A 19,179-nucleotide genomic window follows, 5' to 3' on the forward strand; every position below is an offset into this window, starting at 1 on the left:
AGTCGCACGCAGTCACGCGCCGCCGGCCGCTTCCGGTGCGCCGCGAGGGCCGCCGGGACGGGTCTCCCTGACGATCCGAGGTGTGCTGCTGCCGCTGCTACTGCTGCTGCCGTCGCCGCTGCCGCTGCTGCGGCTGAGCCAGTGCCGCGGTGACGCCCCTGTCCCTGCTTTCTTCCTCGGGCTTCCCGGGGCTTGACCCCCGGGGCCCTCGGCAGGCGTCATTGAAGAGCCTGCGGGGCGAACGTGTGCTTCCACACCCTCCCTCCACGACCCCATATCGCGACTCCGAGGAAGGGGAGCGAGAGGGGCTGTCGCGACTCCGCGCCGTGTGTCGCCGGGCGGCGCCGTGGGGCCGGGGCTCCTCTAGCCCCCGGGATGCGCGCGCGAGTCCTCGCCTCCACTTCCTTGCTGCCACTGCCACGACTGGAGCCGCCTCTCGCCGACAGCGCGGAGCGCGAGTGCGCCGGCCAGCCCCCTCGTCGAGCCCCCTGGCCGCGCGCCACCGGGAATGTGAGCCGCGCGGCTTGCACGCTTCTCCAGGTAAGTCCCGCCCTTGAGCGCCGCGCTGCGAGAGCTGGGCGCCCACAGCTGGGAGCTGCGGCTCTCTGAGCGCTGTTGCCTCTTCCTCAGTGTAGGAGCAGTGAGCCTTAGTCTCCTCCCGCATTCGTCTAAGGCTCATAGGCCAACCATGGCCCACAGCTGTGCTGTCAAAGCCGTTTAATGAGGGTCCGAGGGGTATTTGATGGGACAGTCAACGTGTGTCACGTATTTCAAGTATTACCTTACTTTTCTTTTACAAGAGGAGAAAACTGAGGCTTCGAGAGTGAGAGTAGATTGCTCAAGGTCATAGAACTTTGTGCGCCTGCTGTTAAAGTGCCTGAATTAAATTAGTACCCTGATCTTCTGCCGTCCAGAGCCCTTGGTTTTACCCTTTATATTATCTTGGCTTTTTTTTTTTTTTTTGCATTGCTGTACTGGGGACTAGGATCTGAAAACAACTCTTGAACCCAGGCTTAAGCCAGGCTAGTCAAACAAGCCAAAACCTAGGGTAGTCTCTTCCCTGCCCCTAACCCTCAATGTGTTTGTATGACTTTGTTTTTTAACTTGTTTTGCTCTGCGTGCTAAAACCCTGTATGTCATTCTTTACAGAAGCTCTCCTGCAGTTATTGCTTTTCTCTGTAAGACTCAAGGGCTGAGGAGTCAATTATTGAAGGCAAAAAAAAGCATATCCTCACTTAGCCTTGATTTGAACCCTCAGGTCCCTTACCCGATGAAGGCACTGGCCTGTTTCTGACCCAGCCGAATGTGGGTTATGTTCTCCTCCAGAGTTGTGCTGTAACAGAAGGCTGGGGTTTTTTTTTGGCGGAGGGGGGTGGGGGTGAGTGGCGTGGGGGGTGGTTATGTTTTCTAGTGGTAAATCATTTAGAGGTGGTACAGAAGTAGAAAGAACTTTAGGAATAGTGTATTCTTAGCCTTTGGTATATCTTTAAAAATTAAAAGTGAAATGTTTATCTACATTTTCTAGGAGAGGGTATTTCCACTTTCACAGGATTCTCAAAGGTATTCTTGCCTCTCAAAGTTAGGAGCCACAGATTTCAGCCTCTTCCATCTCACTTGAGGAACAACAGAATTTTAGGGTGGGAATAGACTTACCTGATATTGCATGGTTAGAATTTAGACTTGGATCCAGGTCTCCTGACTCAACATGCAGTGCTTTTTCTCATTATAACTTATCAGATACTTCATCATTTGTGGAGTGAGTTCTAAATTGAGATGTGAGTGGACCTGGTAATACACATATCAGTTCTGTGTTTTACTTACACAGCTCCTTCTTCCCAGAATCCTAAATTATCTTCTCACAGATTTTCCCGAGCAACTATGTTATTTCTCGTAAAATGAAGTTTCTGGGAACCTTTCTGCATCCAAGGATTGAGCCTGTGTGTAAAACTCCAATTTAGGATGTGGCCACAAATAAACTAACTCTTCTTGAACTAGTCATTGAATTTTTTTGTAATGCCTTCCTTTCCCTAGGAAAGGCTATTAGTAGATTATCTGTTTCTTAGACTAGTTCTGGAGAGTTAATGCCTGTCTGTCAGATTACTGTTTACACCAGTAAGTCACCAACCATATGTGGCTATTTAAACTAATTACAATTAAACAAAATGAAATCAATTCAAGTTCTTCAGTCACACAATCCATATTTCAGGTGCTCAGTAGCTATAAGTAGCTACCATATTGGAGGAGCACAGATGAAGAACATTTAGATCATTTCAAAATGTTAATAGAACAGTGCTGATTTAGAATGTTGCTAATAGAGATGGGAGCAGTGTAGTATAATGGAAGAAGGCTCACAGTTGAATTTTTGAGTTTAAAAAAAACCTGCTTTTCAAGTCCCTGGGTGTAGTGTCCCTTCGGGCAGGTCATTAAGCATCTCAGTCACAGACTGTTCATCTTTAATAATAAATCCTTTTTGTATAGCACTTGACTGTTCCTTGAGCCTTATCACTATAAATCTGTGGTAAGGTGGGAGAGACACTGCTTTTTACTGTTTAAGAAGAGAGAATTGAACCTAAAGCAGCTTAAGAACCTGTCCAAAGTCACACAAGCTGGCAGAGTGTAAAGAAACTTCCTGCATATTGGCACTTACTACACGTTTGAATGAATGAAAATCAATGAAGCATTTTACTTAAGGCATGAAACATGAGGGAGCATCCAGAACTGACTCCGGGCCAAGTAATTACCTGTTACTGTATGGAATTCTTATAATATGGGGCTAATAAATCTTTGAGTTGAAGGATTACTGAGTGTCTCATGAGTGAATATAAGTGAAAGGGCTGAGCTCGTGACCCCAGATTTGCCTAGTCAGAGGAATCACCTGGGGCCCTTGTTAAGGATGTTGTTGTTCAGTCACCGAGTCATGTCCGACTCTTTGCGATCCCATGGACTGCAGCACGCCAGGCTTCCCCTGTCCTTCACCGTCTCCCGGAGTTTGCTCAGACTCATGTCCATTGAGTCGGTGAGGCCGTCCAACCATCTATCTCATCCTCTGTTGCCCCCTTCTCCTCCTGCCTCCAATCTTTCCCAGCATCAGGTCTCTTCCAGTGAGTTGGCTCTTTGCATCAGGTGGCCAGAGTATTGGAGCTTCAGCATGAAGGGCTTCCCAAAGGCTCAGCAGGTTAAGAATCTGCCTGCAGTGCAGGAGACACAGAAGACGAGCGTTTAATTCCTGGGTCGGGAAGATCCCCTGGAGGAGGAAAATGGCAACCCACTCCAATATTCTTGGCCGAAAAGTTCCCACGGACAGAGGAGCCTGGCAGGCTACAGCCCAAAGGGTCAAAAAGAGTCAGACATGCCTGAACAACTAAGCACATGGCACAAAAATCTTGTTAAGGATACATTGCCATACCCTTTAGAGATTCTGATTAGAAGGCTGAGGTGGAATCCTAAAATCTGTATATTTAGTAAGTCCCCCAGGTGGTGCTTAAGATCCATCTGCTGAGTTTGGGACATGACTGAGTCTTAAGGCTCTGGCAGAGATAAGGGATCATGGGATTGGGAGGCTGCTGTCCTCTTTCAGGTAGATTCTTGACACTTGTTTGTGTTTGACTTTCCTCTAGCCATGGATGCATCGTATGATGGTACTGAGGTAACTGTCGTGATGGAGGAAATTGAGGAAGCCTACTGTTATACCTCCCCTGGGCCACCCAAGAAGAAGAAAAAGTATAAAATACATGGAGAAAAGGCCAAGAAACCCAGGTTAGCCAACACATTTTGGTAGCTGGCATTTATAAACAGAATATGCTTGGAGAGCTCTGTTGAACAAGAAGACTTTAGAGTGTGTCCAGATTCATTGAGAGTGCCATGTCAGTTCTTGTCTCCTGATGGTGGTAGTGGGGCTGGGGGGAGAGGGAGTTGGGGAGTAGGAAGTGGCCAGTTGATGTCAGCAGTTGTCATTCCTTTCCAAAGTTTGGTCCTGTTTCTAGGCTGTAGCAGGAAATAGGCATACAAATGGTGGAACGCTCTGTACAAGAGAACCACATCCTGCATTATTAATACTACTGTTGTCTAAATATTTAATTAGGGCATCAATAAAAGTATGGAATTATAAGTAGCACCAATGATACCTATAAAGAATATCCAGGTTGTAGCTCTAATCTCCTCCTTAACTGTGAGCTCCGCAGACTTCTTGCTGAGGCCCCCAGCTCTGGGTCACTTCGACAGGCCTGCTTGCTTCCCTCAGCCTCAGCTAGGTGCTGTTTAGCAGAGAGATGACCAAAGGCTGTGTAGATGAGGAGGATGTGAGTGGTAGTCAGTCCTCTAACCTCTTCCTAAAAGTGGAATGACAGAACATTTGTATCTGTTTTTTGCCCAAATTGGGATTTAAAGTCAGTCATCCCGGCAGAAAAAGTGGTGGTGGTGAAACCAGGTAAGCCTTTGCTTTCAGGTTTCTGGAGGGAGAAACCTCCTGTCATTTACCCTCCGGGGATATTATTTAAACGCTTCTTTGCTTCAGTCTCTGTTTACAGAAATGCTTTTGAGATGAAAAGCTGGGTTTTGTATTTAATTCTTCACTACTCAAATATTGTAGAGTTTACTGGTTGAGGGAGAGGAAGCCTTACGAAGTCCTTGCTTCCTCAGGTCCGCTTACCTTCTGTACTATTACGACATCTACCTGAAAGTGCAGCAGGAGCTGCCCCACCTCCCTCAGTCTGAGATCAATAAGAAGATTAGTGAGAGCTGGAGGCTGCTCAGTGTGGCCGAGAGGAGTTACTACCTGGAGAAAGCCAAACTGGAGAAAGAAGGTCTGGATCCTGTAAGTAATTTTTCCCCCCTTCAGCTAATGCCTCCATTGCTCTAGTGGTAAGGCTTGGGAAATCCAACCTCTTGTTCTCCTATTTTCTTCTCTTGGGAGAACTTTAAAGTTGAGTCATTTTTACCTTTCTTGAGTCTGATATTGTGTCTCTCTTGTTTTATCTGCGCCGCATGGCTTGCAGAATCTCAAGCCAACCAGGGGTTGCACCTGGGCTGTGGCATGGAGAGTGCTGAGCCCCAAACACTGGACTGCCAGGGCACTCCCTCTCTGTTTCTATTCTGATGATGCCCCACACTCTCTTGTACCCTTTGCTTGTGGCCGTACATTGTCTCCAGGGAGCCTTAGGTTCCTTTTCTGAATTTTAGCAAAACTTGGAGCCTCTCGTCCTTGAGTAGTTAAGTGTTCCTTTCCCTTCATCGAGTAGCTTCTTACAGACATTTTTCCTACACCGTGGATTTTCATGTTATCAGTTGAGTGTAAATGTTATTAATTTGTGTTGTGTTGACCACTATCAGTTATTCCATAATCAGCAATTAGGCTTGTGAGTTTAGAGGTGGACACAGCTGCTTTATATAAGACATGTTCTAGCACTGGTATTGAACTATTGAACGAAAAGTGTAAGGCTAAAGCTGAAGTTCACGGAAGGGACTAAGGCTTTGAGCGGTTGCATTAAAGAATAAGCAAGAAAGCTCTTTGGTTTGTGTCTGTCAGCCATTTTGTTATTATTGTTCATAATAATAAAATGTACTGACAGCTATTAGTACTGCTTTTTTTTAAACAAAAATTCCTGCAGGAAAAATAACCTTGTTATTGTAAGCTGAAACCTTTTCACCTTAACTCCTTTTTTTCCAGTTGAAACAAGAGTCTCTGACTTTTTTGATCGTACAGAGCAAAAGTTCTTCAGGAATACAGTGACCGTGTTATAGCAAAACAGGTTGTTTTCTTTAGTGGAGCCCATCTGCCACTGGCCGCCGTTTAGATTAGTTTGTCCTTGTTGGCTTGGCATTTCTCTTCTTAGAAGAGCTCGGTGTTACCTACCATCTGGGAGATGCCACTCTGCTCCTCCTCTGGATGATTTGTTTGTAAACTGAGTCTAGGAAACAATCCCTGTGGAGGAGGAGAGGTGAAGTCTGGGAAAAGTACACATATTTTCTTTGGTTTCCCCATTATAAAGTCACAAACTTTTTGCCCATGATACAAGAAAATTGTACCTAATCCTGAAATGATATCGTTTTTAATTTTTAAAGAGATTTCAATTTTTTGGTCATGTGGGATCATAGTTCGCCCGACCAGGAATCGAACCCAGGCTTTTTATTATAGAAGCACAGAGTCTTACCCAGTGGGCCTCCAGGGAAGTCCCCTGACATGGCTTTTAAAACTGGGTGTTGTTATAGGTCCTTATTAAGACTTAAAAAATTTAAGTAGATCATCTATAATGATTTTTTATCCATATGTAAATTTGTATCTACCGTCATCTCCACCACTATCCCCAAGATTATTATGAATAAACTAGCTCTAATATTAACTAGCTATAACCTTGAAAGAATCATTTAAGCTTTGAGTCCTGTTTTCCTTATTTGTAAAATGGGGATAATAGTATCTGTTTGCAATGTTTAAAATAGATAATGTAAAACACCTGGCTGAGTTCTTGGAACATATTGACTTGGTCAGTAAATACCACTCTTTAGTAGATTAAACGTCCAGTGGCCATATAACAAGAAAAGGTGACATTCAGTGAGCGTCTGGGGTGTGCCAAGACCGGGTGAGATTGTATGTGCTGTTTGACCTCTCCCCAGTTACCTGGTGTGCAGGTGGGAGCCTCCTGCCTGTACTGTGGGAACCTGCCGAAGACCTTGTGGTGGGCTATGTCCCTTGCAGCTCTTTAGGTCTCTTGCCAGGTTGCGGGGCCTGCGGTTGCAGTGTCATTCCTTACAGTGTGTAGGATGAACGTCATTCAGGCTGCCCTGGTTTCTCTGGGCTTGGATTTGTTGATAAAGTCCAGACCAGCCTTTGTATTTGCCACCGTTTAGCTTTGTTCTCTTGACCTGTCGGCTTCACAGGGTGGCTTGAGAATGTCATTTCTTCATTGTCTCTCCAGTACAGGCTCCATCATGGGTTTGGACAGTTTCCTTTCAAGCTTCACCTGAGTGCTTCTTTTGTAGCCTAAGAGTCTCATCCACTTCTTTTTTTTTTTTTTTTAAAGATCCTTTTGTAATTGATTTAGTTCTTTTTAAATGATGCTTCTAAAATTAGTTTTGGGTCCATTTAATTTCCGTTCTCACTTACCTGTTCACTTTGAACTTGTCTGTTTTTCTTGTTGGGTAACTTGCAGTTTAAATTGAAAAAATAAAACACAAGCACCTTTTTCTTGGTTCCAGGTAGCCATGCAGCGCTGTGGCTTCTAGTGTTCAAGTACCTGGTCTTCTAGCTCCTTAGAAGACCTGGCCTGGAGTCTCAGTCTTACTATTCACTAATTGTGTGTTTTGGGAAAGTTTGCCCTCCTTCAGTTCCCTCATTTGACAAATGGGGATGACAGTAGTACCTAACTTAATAGTATTGCTTTTAAGAAGTATTTTGTAAACCTTCCTAGGTCAGTGTTACTGTTTATATTCTCCCACCTCCTCTAGTATATTCAGGTCCTTAGGATACAACCCCTTCCCTATACACATTCTGTTGTGAAGCCTTCTTTGCAAGTCTGGGAGATGCTGTGATGTTAGAATTCTTCCTTGCTTCCCTGAGATCCAGAGTAGCCTATTGGTTTGTATCTTATGCTTTAAGTGCTTCATTGAGCATTATACGTCCTGGCATCTAAAGCTAATTTGAAATCCTAAAGCGTCAGAGCTGGAAAAGAACTCATAAATAGCCAGATTCAGTTCCCTTGTTTTACAGATAGGGCAGCAAAGCCTAAAAAGGGGAAAGAATTTGTTCAAAACTCCACCAGATCTGGGATTTCAGCTCACAGTTGCATGATGCCAAGATCAGTGCCCCTTATAGAATCTAATCCACTTTCTGTCTCCTTTGTGACTGAGTGAGTCAGTTACGTTGGCTAAAGTGTGACATTGCTGTTGGCAGAGGCTGACCCTATCTAAGTCATAAGTCAAGAGAATGGAATCTTTCTGGTTCTTCTGTGGGGGGTGGGGGGGTGGGAAGCTTATTCGTGTATTTCATGTGGTCTAACTCTGTTTATCTCTCCTTGTCTCCCGACGTGGCTTCTTCATCATCAGAACTCTAAGCTCTCTGGACTGACTGCTGTGGTTCCGGACATCCCAGGTTTCCGCAAGATCCTCCCTCGCTCAGATTACATCATCATCCCCAAGAGCAGCCTGCAGGAGGAGCGGAGCTGCCCTCAGCTAGAGCTGTGTGTGGCCCAGAACCAGATGTCCCCCAAAGGACCATCTCTTGTGTCCAACACTGCCCTGGAGACAGTGCCCGGCCATGCAGGCATGGCGGAACAATGCCTGGCTGTGGAGGCCTTAGCTGAGGATGTGGGAGCCCTTGCCCAGCCTGGTGCTGTACAGGAGATCGCCACCTCAGAGATCCTCGGCCAGGATGTGCTCTTAAATGAGGCTTCCCTGGAGGTAGGGGAGAGCCACCAACCTTATCAGACGAGCCTGGTTATTGAAGAGACCTTAGTGAACGGCTCATCAGACCTTACCACTGGAAGCCTGGCTGTGCCCCACCCGCAGGTGGGGGAGAGTATGTCTGTAGTAACAGTCATGAGGGTAAGTGACAGGTACTGTGATTGAGCTTTACCTGAGAGAGTTAAAAAGGCAGCTAGACCCATGCGGTGTGATTCTGGAGTAGTGGTACTTAGGAATTGGTGTGGCATTTCTGAGTTAGACTGCAGTCCTCTTGAACCTTTTTGCCCCTAGGCTTGGTCCAAAGTCCTCTTCAGTTTCTTAGGCACTCACATCTCCTCTTGCTCAGTTTAGCCAGTGTTTTCTTCACACGAGATAAGGTACATTAGCAGGAGGGATGGGAATGAGATTTGGCCTGTCCATGACTCAAAGCCAGGATCTGTTAGGCTGTTAGCATTGGTTAGGATTTTATGTTCCCATATGATTGTTTCAGCAAACATAATAGCATCTTGAAAACTGTTCAGGAGGGATTGTAAATGGTCTTCTTGGGCACAGAGTAAGTAGAAGAAGGAAGTTCTTTTCACAGCCAGGTTGATCGGTCTAATAGCCAAGAAAGAAGGGGGAGATCTCTTCCCAGTGGCTTTCCAGTCATGCCCAGTTGAGGGGAAAGAGCAGTGATTTCAGTGATTCCACAGTGTGGACCCTGGAAGTGAAGAGTTGAGGAGCTGCCACCAGGCTGTCTGTCATCCTGGGTAGGATGGCATCCTCAGAGAGGTACATGTCCTGCTCAATCTAAGAGGACCAGCGTGCAGTGGCCCCTACAGCCTGGACGGGTGAGAGCAGATAGCCCTCCAAAGGATTCCTTGCCAGGCATAAATTTTATTATTTGTTGCCACAATGCTGTTTATGGTAATGAAGCATGCCATTGGCCTGATTAAAAGGTCTAGTCAAGGCTATGGTTTTCCAGTGGTGATGTATGGATGTGAGAGTTGGACTGTGAAGAAAGCTGAGTGCCGAAGAATTGATGTTTTTGAACTGTGGTGTTGGAGAAGACTCTCGAGAGTCCCTTGGACTGCAGGGAGATCCAACCAGTCCATCCTAAAGGAGATCAGTCCTGGGTGTTCTTTGGGAGGACTGATGCTAAAGCTGAAACTCCAATACTTTGGCCACCTCATGTGAAGAGTTGACTCATTGGAAAAGACTCTGATGCTGGTAGGGATTGGGAGCAGGAGGAGAAGGATACAACAGAGGATGAGATGGCTGGATGGCATCACCGATTCGATGGACATGAGTTTGGGTGAATTCCGGGAGTTGGTGATGGACAGGGAGGCCTGGCGTGCTGTGATTCATGGGGTCGAAAGAGTCGGACATGACTGAGTGACTGAACTGAACTGAATAGGTTCCTAAGAACATTTGAAAGGGTCACAAGAATTGGTTTCTTTGACTATTTATGTGATCTTAGGAGTCTTCAGTATCCTAACCTCAGTTTTCTCATTTGTAAAATGAGGCTAGCACATTCCCTGTGGTAGTGGTTTCCTTTGTCCTTAGTTGAGCTTTTATTTTGAGACAATTGTAGGTCCACACATTTTCTTGCTGCATCCGTTGGGTAAGCATGTTGTCTCTGGTTATTGGACTTGATTGTCTTCAGTGTTACGAGTGCTCCTGGGTGTTCTTCACTCCATCTCAATAAAACTGTCTTGTCTCCCTGTACCCGCAGGATTCTGGTGAGAGTAGCTCCTCTGCGCCAGCCACACAGTTCATTATGTTGCCTCTTCCTGCCTACTCGGTTGTGGAGAACCCCACCTCCATCAAACTGGTTAGTATGTGGGGAGTTGATGGAGATTATGGCTCCGTAAGAATTCTCTTTCAGGTAGTTTTCTAAAATTGCTAATGAACTTTAACAATTTGCCATTTAGCAAAAAGGGCTTGTTCTATGAACTTAGGACATGGGGACTGGCAGAAATCTCAGAGATTTTCTGGTTCAGATATTCTTAACTGGGGGTGAGGGGGTTGGGGGCAGGTCTGTGAATAGAGCTCCACAGGATCCTTGAACTCAAGTTACATACAAATTTTTCTCTTTGAAAAAGTAATTTCTTGGGATAGGTTCCCTGGCTTTTATCATATTTCCTGAAGTATAGACGTAGAAAACTTGAGAGATCACTGATGGAATTCAATACTGTTATTGTGCAGGTTAGGGAAAAGGTCCAAAGAAGAAAAAGGGCTTGTTCTATGATTCAGGGTCACTGAGCTGTGAAACAAGGCGGAACAAGGACCCAGGTCTTTAGATTCTCACTGTTCTTTCCATCACAAACTGCAGCATGTGGGCTGAGACTGTCGTAGGGTTTTGTGAAGGACCTCCAGCATGCTGTTGAGTAGAAGTGGTGTGAGCCAGCATCTTTGTGTGTCTGTCTTCTTAGGGTGAAAGTCTTTAGTCTTTCATCATTAGCTGTAGGTTTTTCATAGGTACCCTTATCATGTTTAGGAAGTTATTTTTGCTGGAAGTTTTTAACAGGATTGGATATTGGATTTTTGTGTGTCTTTAGAGATGATTGGGTTTTTGTTGTTGTTAGTATGATTAATAGTATTTTTCAAATGTTAACACTGTGTTCCTGGGGTAGACTTCACTTAGCAATGATATATTATCCTTCTAATATATTATTGGATTGGATTTGATAACATTTTGTTGAGAATTTTATTTATATTCCTGAGGGATAATATTGGTCTCTTAATTTTCTTATACAGTGTTTTTCTTGTTTTAGTATCAAAGTTATGCTTACTTCATAGAATGAGCTGTGAAATATTTTCTGCTCTTCTATTTTTTGAAAGAGTTTTGTATAGTACTGGCGTTATTTCTTCCTTAAATGGTTAGAATTACCAATGAACTCATCTGGGCCTGGAGATTTCTTTGTGGGAAGGTTTATAATGGCGAGTCCAATTTTTAAAATATATGTAAGCTTTGAAAGTTTGTCTTTCAAAGAATTTTTAAAAACTGGTAAAATATATGTAATGAAATTTACCCTTATAGTCATTTTTAAGTGTACAGTTCAAGCGCTGTTGATGTTAAGTATATTCACAGTGTCATGCGGTCATCAGCACTGTGCATTTTCAGAACTTTTTCATCACTCCAGTCAGAAACTGTGTATATTAAACAGTTACTCCCCATTCCCTGCCCCAGGTTTCTACCCTAGGCCCTAGTAATAGCTATTTAATTTCTTGGAATTTGTGTATTCTAGGTACCTCAAATGAGTGGAATCATTCAAATACTACCTTTTTAATCTGACTTTTTCATTTAACATGTTTTCAAGGTTCATCTGTCTTATGGCATGTATCAGAATTTCATTCCTTTTTATGGCTAAAATATATTCCATTGTGTGTGTATACTACATTTTGTTATCTGTTCATAAACATTGCTGGATATTTGGCTTATTTCTGCCTTCTGATTATTGTGAGTAGTGGTGATATGAACTTTGGTATACAAATGTCTGTTTGAGTCCGTCTTCTCAGTTCTTTTGGATGTAATACCCTAAGGGTAGCATTGCTGAATCATGTGGTAGTTCGGTCTTTAAAGTTTTGTCCTTTTAATGTCTATAAAATATGTAGTGATTTCCCTTCTCCATTACTGACACTGGTAATTTGGGTCTTCTTTCTTTTTTCCTGATAAACTTGGCTAGAGGTTATTGATTTTACTGCTCTCAGAGAGGGAACATTTGGGTTCATTGATCCTCTCTATTGTTTTTCTACTTTCTGTTTCACTCTTTTCTGCCATGATCTTTATTATCATTCTGCTGCTTGCTTTGGGTTTAATTTGGTCTTACCTAGTTTCTTAAGGTAGAAGCTGAGGTTATTGATTTGAGACTTTCTTTTCTAATATAGCTGCTTAGTGCTTAATTTGCCTCCAAGCACTACTTTGGGCTTCTCTTGTGGCTCAGCTGGGAAAGAATCTGCCTGCAATGCAAGAGACCTGGGTTCAATCCCTGGGTTGGGAAGATCCCCTGAAGAAGGGAAAGGGTGCTGCTGCTGCTGCTGAATCGCTTCAGTCATGTCTGACTCTGTGCGACCCTATAAACGGCAGCCCACCAGGCTTCCCTGTCCCTGGGATTCTCCAGGCAAGAACACTGGAGTGGGTTGCCATTTCCTTCTCTAATGCATGCAAGTGAAAAGTGAAAGTGAAGTTGCTCAGTCGTGTCCAACTCTTAGCGACCCCATGGACTGCAGCCCACCAGGCTCCTCTGTCCATGGGGTTTTCCAGGCAAGAGTACTGGAGTGGGGTGCCATTGCCTTCTCCAAGGGAAGGGTTACCCCCTCCAGTATTCTGGCCTGGAGAATTCCATGGATTGTATAGTCCATGGGGTTGCAGGGTTGGACACGACTGAGCGACTTTCACTGTCAAGCACTACTTTTAGTGGCATCCCACAAATTTTGGTAGGATATGTTTTCATTTTTATTCAGTTCGAAATGCTTTCTAACTTATTTGACCCATGAGTTATTTAGAGGTGTATCACTTTCCAAATATTGGATTTTCCAGATATCTTTCTGTATCGATTTCTGATTTGATTCCATTGTGATTAGAACTTTGTAGTTTGTATAAGACTTGAATCCTTTTAAATTCAGTGTGGCTTATTTTATGGCTCAGAGTATGAATTCTCTTGATAAATGGTCTAAGTGCATTTGAAAAGAGTGTGTAGTCTGGTGTTGGAATGTTCTGTACATTTCAGATCCTTACTGATTTTCTGTCGACTGTTTCTGTCAACTACTAAGAAAGCATCCACCAGTCGTCGTAGGTTTATATGTTTCTTTTTGCAGTTCTGTTAGTTTATGTGTCATGTATTCTGACTGTTACTAAATACATAAATGTTTAGGGTTGTTAAATTCTCTGGATAAGTTTATTACTTCTTTATTAAGAAGTGGCATTTATCTCTCACACTGTTGCCCGTGAAATCTACTTAGGTCTGGTATCAAGCTTTATTTTGATTATTGTTATTAACAAGCTATATCTTTTTCCATCCTTCTACCTTTTTGTAGCATTGTATTTAAAGTACCTTTTTGGTAGACAACATACAGTTTGACTGTAAGAGCAAGACCTGTCTGACTGTCTCTGCCTTATAATTTAGGTATTTAGTATTTAGGCGCTATATATTTAATGTGATTATTAATATGATTTGGTTTAAATATGTCCTTTTACTTCTTGTTATTGTTTCGGTTATGTTTTATTATATTTTCTTTTGAAATGCTTAAATGTTTTTTTTTAATGATTTATTTATTTTTGGCTACCCTGGGTCTTCATTGCTGCATGTGGGCTTTTACTAGTTGCGGTGGGTGGGAGTTACTCTGTAGCTGTGGTGCTCAGGTTTCTCATTGCAGAGCTAGGGCTCTAGAGTGTACGGGCTTCAGTTGTTGCAGCTCCTGGGCTCAGTGGTTGTGGCACGAGTGCTTAGTTGCCCCGAAGCATGTGGAATCTTCCCGGACCAGGGATTGAACCCATGTTCCCTGCATTGGCAGGTGGATTCTCAACCACTGGACCACCAGGGAACTCCAAATTGAATATTTTTAATGAATCTGTTTTATCTCATTTATTGGTCTGTGGCTCATTAACTTTGTCTTCATTACCATATTGGTTTTTTTTTTAGGATATGTATCTTGGTTTCTTTTAGGTACATATATTTAACTTGTCATAGTCTGCCTTTTCCTCTTAAAATTCCCGCTACAGATAAATAATATTTTATTAGGTAAGAAAGTTATAGTATATTATTTTTCCTGAACCTTTCCTCTTCAGGAAATTAATGTTCTTTCATGGTCTAATAAATGTTAAATCAAGCTCTTCTAGAACTACTTAAGAAGACAACATCAGCCTTGAACACTGGCATTATTTTCTAAAGTCATTTCTGTATGCTGCTCTTTAGGAGTGTTTCCAGGTTGGTGGTGATTTATTTATGGAACTAACTTTTCTCTGGGAATGTATTCAGAATGACTATTCTGTGTGGGGTCACAGTCAGAGAAAAGACAAATGTTTTATTTTCCATTAAAAATAGTCTTACAAACTTTTTGTTCCTCAAGATATACCCATTAAGCAGAAAGGGCAGGTGATTTTACAGAAGAGGAAATCAAGGGCCCAAGAACAAAGATGAATTACCCCCAGCTCCTGGTGCCATACAACTTCATACTCATCCTTGATTTACTATCACTGTCATATCCCTTTTTCCTTAGGTGTTCTGGCCAGAGGCAGCCTAGAGGCAGCTTGGTGTTTCCTAAGGGAGGTTTTTGCTTTCTGGCCAGGCTAGGGAGACAGGGATTAGTAGCTGAGTAAACCATTCATAAGTGACCGAACAGATCTGACAGGGAAGTGTTTTCTTTCCAGCATTAATCAAGAAATGGAACATGGCTAATTTCTATTTGTAGCTGAAATATAATACATTCTGTTCAAAGGGAAATCACCAGAGATTATATGAGCCAGTGATTGAATATATGTATACAAATAATCAAATTCTGTTGAGTGTCAAAGGACCTGGTTTCAACTGGAGTTCCCTCTCATTTTTTTAGTGACTGGACTCTTTTTATATCTTTGAATCCTAGATTCTAGGTTCTCTGATTTTTAACTAATAAGAATGAAGATGAAGCAAGTGCTTTGATGTATGGAGAGCCGTAGGGTGCAGCAGGATGCATGGAAGGAGTTTTGACCAGGAATCACAAAGATCTGTCTTCTAGGCCTGGCTCTGTCCTTGAGTCACCACATGATTCATGATTTGAAACAAAGCATCTAACCACTCTGAACCTCAGTAGTAGTAATACCTACCTCAGTATTGCTGAGAACTTTAAATGAGATATCGATAGAGTGTTTAGCACTGTGTGGTACTTCACTTAATTAATTAATTGTAGCTATCATAATCTTTGTTCTTCTGGTACCTAACTCTGTGACCCTACGCAGTTGTTTTTCTTCATTTGCATTCACTTTCTCCATTTCTAAAAAGTGAACTAATTAGTTGTATTTTAGGGCCTTTCCAGTTCTGACCTTTTAAGACCATGAACTGGCTAATTTTTTGCAAGCTGATATCCTCCTGCCATTGTTGGGGTTCTAATAGTCATCAGGATCTGAGAGAGATTAGGTTGCACTGTTGATTCTGACCTTCCCTTCTCTATTCTTACAGACTACTACATACACACGGCGGGGCCATGGGACATGTACCAGCCCGGGCTGCTCCTTTACATACGTCACCAGGCACAAGCCACCCAAGTGCCCCACCTGTGGTAACTTCCTCGGAGGGAAGTGGATCCCAAAGGTAGAGTCCATTGGCCATCACTGCTTTGGAAACCCCACAGAGTAACCTTACTATTCCCCTTAAGAATAGATGACTTAAATTAATATTCATTTAACTTTTCTGATGCTACAAATAAGTCAGTTTCTTTCTTTTTAAGAAGAAAGAATAAAATGTTATCCGTAACCTCCATCCAAAGAAAAGCCATTGTTAAGATTTCAGTGTCTGTTAAGATTTTTTCTAGTCTTTATTCGTGGGTATAGAAATTCTGTATCTTGTCTTTTTTCTTTCACTGTACCATATCATTAAATATTCTTCAAAAATGTTATCTTTAATTGCTTCATAGTTTTCCATGAATGACTATACTATGTTAAATTATTCATTTCCTGTTAGGGTCACATTTTTAGCATTCCACCCTCCACACTAACTACTTAACTATTCATACACACAGGGCACATCTCATTCCTTAGCTCTGAGTCCTTTTAGTTTCATGTGGAAAGTGTTAGTTGCTCAGTATTGTCTGAATCTTTGCAATCCCATGGACTGTAGCGCAACAGGCTCCTCTGTTCATGGGATTTTCCAGGCAAGAATACTGGAGTGGGTTGTCATTTCCTTCTCCAAGGAATCTTCCCGACCCAGGGATCAAATGCAGGTCGCCCACATTGCAGGCAGATTCTTTACCGTCTGAGCTACCAGGGAAGCCCACTTAGTTTCCTATAGCTTCTATTAAAAGTGGAGGTCTTTAACCCAGTATTCAAGCTCGGCCATAGTTTAACTTTCCAAATACTTACTTTTGTCTCCAAATAAATGGTGCTCGGTAAATAAATGAGCATTAGAGCTATGCCCCTGTGATGTTCAGTTCAGAACATGTTTTTTGTTACCTGCTGTGTGCTTGGCACTGACTATAAATCATACCTACTGGCCACATTTTTGATATGAGACTATAAATTATCTAGGGACAAAAGGACTAAAACAGAAGCTGTTTTATAGAGGAGATGATTTGGAAAGAGCAATAGGAGTTGGGTAGATAGAAAAGGAAAGAGAAGGCATTGTTTTTGTGAAAATAGTTTAGGCTAGGATTGTGTTCATCATGTGTTTCAACTCATGGTCCAGACTTATTTTCTCTGTAGAGAAAACTTACATAGTATCATACTTACTAAGTTCCTTTGGGGCATTTTCCACAGAACATTTCTTAGAAAATTATCAGGATAGTGACTTTTGCCCTCTGGCTAAGTATTGAAGTTCAGGATAGCACCAGTTTTGGAGACAGAATAGGTTAATAATTAAGAATATAATTCTGGAGTCAGCTTCCTCAGTTCAAACCCCTAGTCAGGTATTTAACGTTGTAACCTTGGGAAAGTCATTCTACATTTCTGTTCTTGATTTAGGCTTCATTTGTAAATAGAAGCTAAGAATATTACCTACATCAGTAGGGTTGTTGGAGGGGTCAGATGAAATTATCCATGCAAAGTGGATGGTTCATTTCTAGTGTAATTATATATTCAATCCTCTGTAGGTGTTCACTGCTCCCATTGTTGGCAGCAGTATAATTGTCTCTTGTTATTACTGTGAACATTAACACTTCAAGGGACAGGAAATACCTAGGGCTTTGTGGAGTTTTTGTGTTGTGAAGCCATTTCATTTATTCCCACCCTAATTATTCTCCCAAAATACACTTCCCCAACTGCGGTGGGAAGATAGAATTGGGTAGCAGTTGGACTTCTCCTTGGTCCTTCTTCTTCACTGATACACAGCAGGTCTGTCGGATGATCTTGTTTCCTGTGCTTTTGTGTGAGTCTAACCGATCCTGTGCGCAATCTGTTTCAGATTCTGTTTTGACTTTGGCTTTCTTTGCTTTTTCATTTTGTCTTCTCCCCTCCCCTTTTATTGAAATAACTGTTAAGCCATTCTCTTTCTGAGATCGAACTCATGACGTGCATAAATTTTTTTTCTTAGCTTCTTGTCTCCTGTCTTTACTTGCTAAGTCAGAGATTTTTTTTCTCCAAGATTTTTCCAAGAATTACTATGTAGGGATTTCCCTGGTGGTCCAGTGGTTAAGAATCCACCTCCTAATGCAGGAGACACGGGTTCAATCCCTGGTTGGGGAATTAAGATCCCACATGCCTTGGGGGCAACTAAGCCTATTGACCACAACGAAGAGCCAATGCCGCCAAATAAATAATAAGTAAATATTTTGAAAAAAGAATTACCATGTAAAGAGCATATAGTGTGATTTCTAAGTCTCCTTGGAACAGAATAAGTAATTTTGAGAAGAAAAAGGGTAACATTGTAGCATAAATGCATTTAAAATTTTAGAGATAAAAGTGACTTTGGTTATCAGCTAGTTCAACTCCCAGTTTCTAGCTGAGGAAAAATAGATTGAGGAGAAATGACTTGTTACATTCACATTGTTAATTATGCTATTGTCTTTTCCACTAAACCAGACTGCAGGAATTGCTGTGCTGTTAAGCTGCAGAATCTTAAGATTTCTTGAGTTCTGATTTTTGAAGGAGCAAGTATAAATAGTTCCTGAAAGTTCCAAATATGTCCATGCCAGTCAGGAAATGACTCACCTTTTCTTATATTGTTCTGGAGTTCATACTGGCTAAAATTAGCCCAAGAAACATGTGGCACAGTTCCCAGTGAGTTGGATGGAACAAAAGATGGTATATAAGGCTCTTTAGCTCAAGGCCTCACTCCTATAGCAATAATTGAGGTCTCTGCACGAGGAACTGGTAGTATTTGTCTTCCATCTTGAAAGAAAGTGACATCTAAAAAGGGTATGCTGGGTGAAGGAAATGTGAGATCACTAGCTCAAGTTTTTTTGCTCTGTTTGCTTAAATTACTCAGTCTTCCTGCAAAGAATTTTTGTCTATAGCCTACTTAGTGGGCAACATTTTGCTCAAATACCTCATCTCAAGGATTTGGTTTAACATATTTCCTGTTTTTCTGCTGACTTCCCTCTTGAGCAGTCAGGAAGCTGAGTACAATTTACTAAGAATGTTTCTTGTCTTCATGGTTTGTCATCGTGTGTTAGAACCTGCTGTTGCTAAGTCGCTTTAGTTGTGTCCGACTGTGCAACCCCATAGATGACAGCCCACCAGGCTCCCCCGTCCTGGGATTCTCCGGGCAAGAACACTGGAATGGGTTGCCATTTCCTTCTCCAGTGCATGAAAGTGAAAAGTGAAAGTGAAGTCGCTCAGTCATGTCCGACTCTTAGTGACCCCATGGACTGCAGCCCACCAGGCTCCTCCGTCCATGGGATATTCCAGGCAAGAGTACTTGAGTGGGTTGCCATTTCCTTCTCCGTGTTAGAACCTAAGAATGCTTTATAGGAGATTTCTTAAAGGTTATCTATGTTGATTCTTAGCCAGAGGCACCATGTGGCCCAGAGGGACTTAAGAAATGTAAGGGTTTTTTGATAGTCAATGACTGGGAGACAATACTGAAATTTAATGGCATTGGCCACAGGTACTGAGCTTCCTGAAAAGTGCAAAGAGGGATCCTGCCCCTCCATGAACAATTAAGTCTCCCAAAA

At 42.5% G+C, this 19,179-nt stretch overlaps 1 protein-coding gene across 8 annotated transcripts in view; it reads left to right on the forward strand.

The window, feature by feature from the left end:
* Window positions 1-10: 10 nt before the first annotated feature.
* Window positions 11-19,179, forward strand: part of HMGXB3 (HMG-box containing 3) — a 60,684-nt gene continuing 41,515 nt past the window's right edge. For 2 of the 8 annotated variants that reach the window (XM_012178784.5, XM_012178787.5), the window contains exons 1-6: window positions 11-540; window positions 3,618-3,756; window positions 4,639-4,813; window positions 8,038-8,535; window positions 10,109-10,207; window positions 15,534-15,665. In XM_012178784.5, coding sequence (XP_012034174.2) covers window positions 3,620-3,756; window positions 4,639-4,813; window positions 8,038-8,535; window positions 10,109-10,207; window positions 15,534-15,665 — 1,041 coding nt within the window. In that variant the 5' untranslated portion in view covers window positions 11-540; window positions 3,618-3,619. Of the gene's footprint in view, window positions 2,734-3,617; window positions 3,757-4,638; window positions 4,814-8,037; window positions 8,536-10,108; window positions 10,208-15,533; window positions 15,666-19,179 lie in introns of all 8 variants that reach the window. The other 6 variants (XM_060415899.1, XM_060415900.1, XM_060415901.1 and 3 more) reach the window with 4 other exon arrangements.

Source organism: Ovis aries, chromosome 5 (assembly GCF_016772045.2).
Source record: "Ovis aries strain OAR_USU_Benz2616 breed Rambouillet chromosome 5, ARS-UI_Ramb_v3.0, whole genome shotgun sequence".
NCBI classification, from domain to species: Eukaryota; Metazoa; Chordata; class Mammalia; order Artiodactyla; family Bovidae; genus Ovis; species Ovis aries.